Source organism: Egretta garzetta, unplaced genomic scaffold (genome assembly GCF_000687185.1).
Source record: "Egretta garzetta isolate BGI_Z169 unplaced genomic scaffold, ASM68718v1 scaffold341, whole genome shotgun sequence".
In the NCBI taxonomy this organism is placed as follows: domain Eukaryota; kingdom Metazoa; phylum Chordata; class Aves; order Pelecaniformes; family Ardeidae; genus Egretta; species Egretta garzetta.
The window spans coordinates 629,087-633,404 of record NW_009258546.1 but is presented as its reverse complement, the minus strand read 5'-3'; the positions used below and the strand labels follow the sequence as shown (position 1 = coordinate 633,404).

The 4,318-nt window shown below is 55.3% G+C and overlaps 1 protein-coding gene across 7 annotated transcripts in view; it reads right to left on the bottom strand.

Moving 5' to 3' along the window:
• Positions 1-4,312, bottom strand: part of MVB12B (multivesicular body subunit 12B) — a 69,680-nt gene extending 65,368 nt beyond the window's left edge. For 5 of the 7 annotated variants that reach the window (XM_035903014.1, XM_035902994.1, XM_035903010.1 and 2 more), the window contains exons 1-3: positions 3,260-3,277; positions 2,690-2,804; positions 1,531-1,653 (exon numbers count right to left, since the gene is read on the bottom strand). In XM_035903014.1, coding sequence (XP_035758907.1) covers positions 1,531-1,653; positions 2,690-2,804; positions 3,260-3,273 — 252 coding nt within the window. In that variant the 5' untranslated portion in view covers positions 3,274-3,277. Of the gene's footprint in view, positions 1-1,530; positions 2,510-2,689 lie in introns of those variants that run through there. The other 2 variants (XM_035903005.1, XM_035903001.1) reach the window with 2 other exon arrangements.
• Positions 4,313-4,318: the final 6 nt, after the last annotated feature.

Genomic DNA, 4,318 nt, shown 5'->3' with positions numbered 1-4,318 from the left:
TGGGGGCCCCCAGCGCGGCACCGGAGCAGCAGGTGCTGCACAGCGCAAAGGACACCGGCTGCGGGGGCACAGGCCCGGGCTGCCCGTTTGCCACGCGAGGCTGAAGGAGCAAGCGTGTGGAAGCCATGCTCAGGGTGAGACAACTGCAGACAGCAGGCGCTTCCCCACGGCCTGCGGCGGGGACTGCCGACCCAGGGCCAGAGAAGGGCTCCTTGTAAACAGAGAGGGAGGCAGAAGAACCGGAGGAAAGGCAGTCTCCTCTTGGCGCCCCATAGGAGAGAGCGACCCACATTCACAAGCATTATTACACCACCACCGTAATTGGATTAAGCCACGGGAAGACGCTTTTATCTTGTTTAGTTTAAACTGCGTTTGCGCTGAAGCTCCCTATTAAACCACAGACAGGCTATCTGGGGTGAGCGCTCCCTCTGCCCAGTCATTTAGGCAGAATGCAATTCTGTTATCACAACTCTCACATTGTCCCGTGCTCCTTTATCAGGGTAAGCAGCTAATTACAGCGCCTGGCTCACACAGGTAATCAGCACTCAGAAAAATGCAGTAAATGCAAAAACCTTCCAGGTCTTTAAGGAGCCTTTTCGCAATTCCCTCCCTCGTGTCCTTACTTCAGCCTGATCCATTTTCTTCCTTCTCACACTGAACAGGGTATGCAACGATCCAGAGCCAAAAAGGTGTGAGCAAAGCCTCAAGTCAACTGCTTTCCACTCCTGACCACACAAGCTGTGGGACCCTGGAAACCCAAGGTGCGATGCAGCACCATTGGAGCAGCATACATCGAAAGGTGAGCAGATGGACTACGGGCAAAATCCTTCCATCTAGCGCTCTGCAAGGTCAGTATTGTAGGCTTGTTCACTGTTTGGGACACTAATCTATGGGGAGAAAAATCATGCTGTTGGTTACACAGCAACCAATCCAAGAAACAAGCAGCCATTAAACAGTGACCTCCCTTCATCCATTCACATATTCATCTCTGCTGTATCCAGCTTCCTTTTCCTGCTGCCCAGCCTCTTGCCAAAGCTTTGAGGTTTGCATTCTGTCCATCAAAATCATCCCTGCAATTTCAGCTGGATGCAAAACTCTTTGCTTCCCATTCTGGAGCTTCTCATCATCATTGTGCAGTGCTGATACGTGGGATTAAACAGCTGATGTGGGATCCATTTATTCAGAGATATAATTTGTGCAATACTTAGGACTCCTTCAGGATGAATGTTACTAGGATTATTAAATTTGCATGCCACAGTGGCCAGCTGTTTCTGAAAACCCCTCCTTCAGGTAATTATGCTCCTCTGGAGTGGCACAGATGAAGTAGCACGACTGCGTCCACAAACCCCCACTGAGGGGAAGCACTAAGTGCTGTGGGCTGAGAGGTGGGCAGCTGGATATCAAATTATTTCTTAAAGCACGTGTCTGAAGGCAAGCCCTCTCTGGAAGAGATGCTGTTCCCAGCAAAGTAAAGCCTCGTCAGTGCAGAACCAAAGTATTAGCAAGGGCAGCTGAAATAACTCTACTTACTACGTCATAGCCTGCCGGTGCTCGGTTCCGGGATGCAACCACACCAACACCCGTGATGGGATCCATCGGCAAGTCGGGCAAGGCATCCGAGAGGTCTCGCACCTCAGGCATTATGGACTGATCCTGAAAGAAAGGAGCAGAATTACAGGACTGCTCAGCAGCACACCCCAGCAGCAGACAGAGAGCACCAGGAGCCCGCATGCATGCCACTGTGCCTGTGCCGACACACCGCAGACTGCCAAGTTATACAAAGGATTAGGCCAGACACACCTTCTGCACTTTCATTTGCTTTTGATAAGAGGGTACATTTGTGCAATGCCCAATAGGTTTGGAATTTGGGCGAGCAGCCTCTTCTGAGATTAATTTTATTGTTTCCAGGATACTTAGCATGGGCTGATGGGAAAACCCAAGCTCGTTCCCTTCCCTGCCAGAGAGCGAATTTCATCCCTGAGTCAGGCTGGTTGAAGCTGCTCTGCCATTTTAAGTAGCAAGAAATCTGCTCCTACTGGCTTCACTGAGAGGTTCCCCATCCACTATGGGCGTTAGACATGCTGGGGGTTCCCCCGCGAGCCTTCAGTCCCATTGCACCCTCCTGAACCAGACCATTTTCACGTAGCAGCACAGATGTATCTGGCATTGTATGCAAAACCGCGCTTGCTACAGAGAGCCTCAACACCAGGGGAACACAGATGAAGCAGCACAGAACGGGCTGATGCAAAGCAGACAGAGGCCTTGAAGAGGCCCGAGCATCTTCCAGGAGAAGGGAGACACCACCGAGTACTTCAGGGGAGGGAGATACGCAAAGGGGGACAGAAGCAGGTAAGACCAACCAATTTCGGAGAGATGCTGTTGCAGGAAGCAGGAGGAGAGGACAAGAGAGCTGCTGGAACAACTGGCTGAGGAAGAGGATGGGGAAAGGTGCCACTGCCTCAGCACGTGGTCTCCTGCAGAGGCAGCCAGTTAGGGCAAGTCTTCTTCCGCTTTCTTTTTTTGAAACCGCCCCCCACACACCCCGAGATAAAAGGGCAGTGCTTTGTGTAAACAAGCATCACTGCTGCGCAGCCAGACAAGCCGTGAACCAGAGCTACCTAATTCAATTCCCTCCTCAGAGCAATTAAACCCCAGCATTTCTAGGCCGTGCAGACGGCTGGTTACTTACTGCTAGAAAAGGCAGAGGTGAGTGCTGGTGCCAGTGGGACCTGGGTTTACACTTCACAATGCCCAGTCTGAGCAAACATCGTGCTGCAGGCAATAAAAAAGAGCAAGTCTGGGCCCTATGTAAATAATAGTAATGTCACATGAATAGCCAGACTACCTGAGGAGTCCAAACCAACAGCAGCTAGTGACCAGTAATGGTGAAAACACTATTGCCGATGAACAAACCCAGGGGAGGCCCCTGCTTTGGCACCTGGACGGGCACCCAGCACGCGCAAAGCCGACTCACTTTGCTCCCCATGCAGTTTAAGCCTCCAAAGGATGATTAGGAGCGCACCCAGAGCCGCGGGGGCTCACCCTCCCTCCAGATGGGTGCTGTGTCCTTAGGGCGGGTGAGGAGCGGGGGACTCTGCCGCAGGAACACTGGTGGCACCCAGCACAGCCCAGACAAACCCCGCACTGCTGCCTGCACTGCCTCACCAGCTCACCCAGATGCCTTGCAAATAATCCAGAACCCATTGCCTAAAATGTGCAGGACTGAGCAAACATAATGTGAATTTAACAAAGAACTTACAATCTGTTCTTCATACAGATGCACATTTTCTGAAACTTTTCCAAGTCACTCTCAATAATGTGATGACTTGTTACTACCCATCAGGAGGAGCTGGGAGATAATGAATGCCGATATGAGCTTCTCTTAGGCCATTTTGAACTGAAATCCAGGTAAGCAATGATATTCCCCAGCGCGCCAAGGACACCGCACGGCAGGCTTCAGCACAGCTGCACCGCAGGGAAGCAGATCTGCTCCCCCGGCGCCTTCGGCCTCCACCAAACCCACCCTGGCGAAGCGCCAGCTTGCTCTGCGGAGGGGACGGGGACAGCCGGGATGGCGCTGACCCCTCAGGGCAGGAAGCAGAGGGGCTGTGCCCCTTCTCTGGCCCTGGGAGAGCCCAGGCAGGCAGGGAGCCCCGGCACTCCCCCCTTGCGATGGCAGGGATGGGGCTCATGCAGGCCGGGGAGCTGCTGCTGAACGCTGGCCAGGCCCCGGCTCACCACGCTGGGGCTTGCTGCGGGGAGGCCCGGCTGCCCCAGCAGGAACCCAAGCAGCAGCAGGGTCGGCCTAGGAGAGGTCGAGGACGGGGCCCCAGGGGTTCCTGGCACCACCGCAGGAGGGGGGGGTGCCTGTACCCACAGCGCGGTGCCGCAGGGCAGATCCCCTCAGCCTGCCGGCACCTCGTCCTCGGCGGAAGGAAGAAGGGCACCTTTGTTGGAGCCGCTTGCAGTCCTGCTCCACGCAGCAGGGGGAGGGGAAACGGCATCAATCCTCACTTTGTGCCGGCTCACACAAAGCCCCTCTATGGCGGTGGCAGTGGCTAAGCACGGAGAACAGGGCTTTCCGCCTCGAAAGGGTGGGAGGCGGAAGCTGCGGGGCGAGACGCGATGTGGCACCGGTGCAGGGCCCGGAGCAGCACCCCATGACAGCGAGGGCCGAGCCAAGCTCCCCACACCCACCACCGCTGCGCCGCGGCCGGCGAGCCTGGCATCTTCCTCTGCTTGGTGCTCAGACCGCGGCCCGTGCCCACGGGCGGCGGGGATGGGCAGGCAGAGCATCTGCCCCGAAAATGAACTTCTG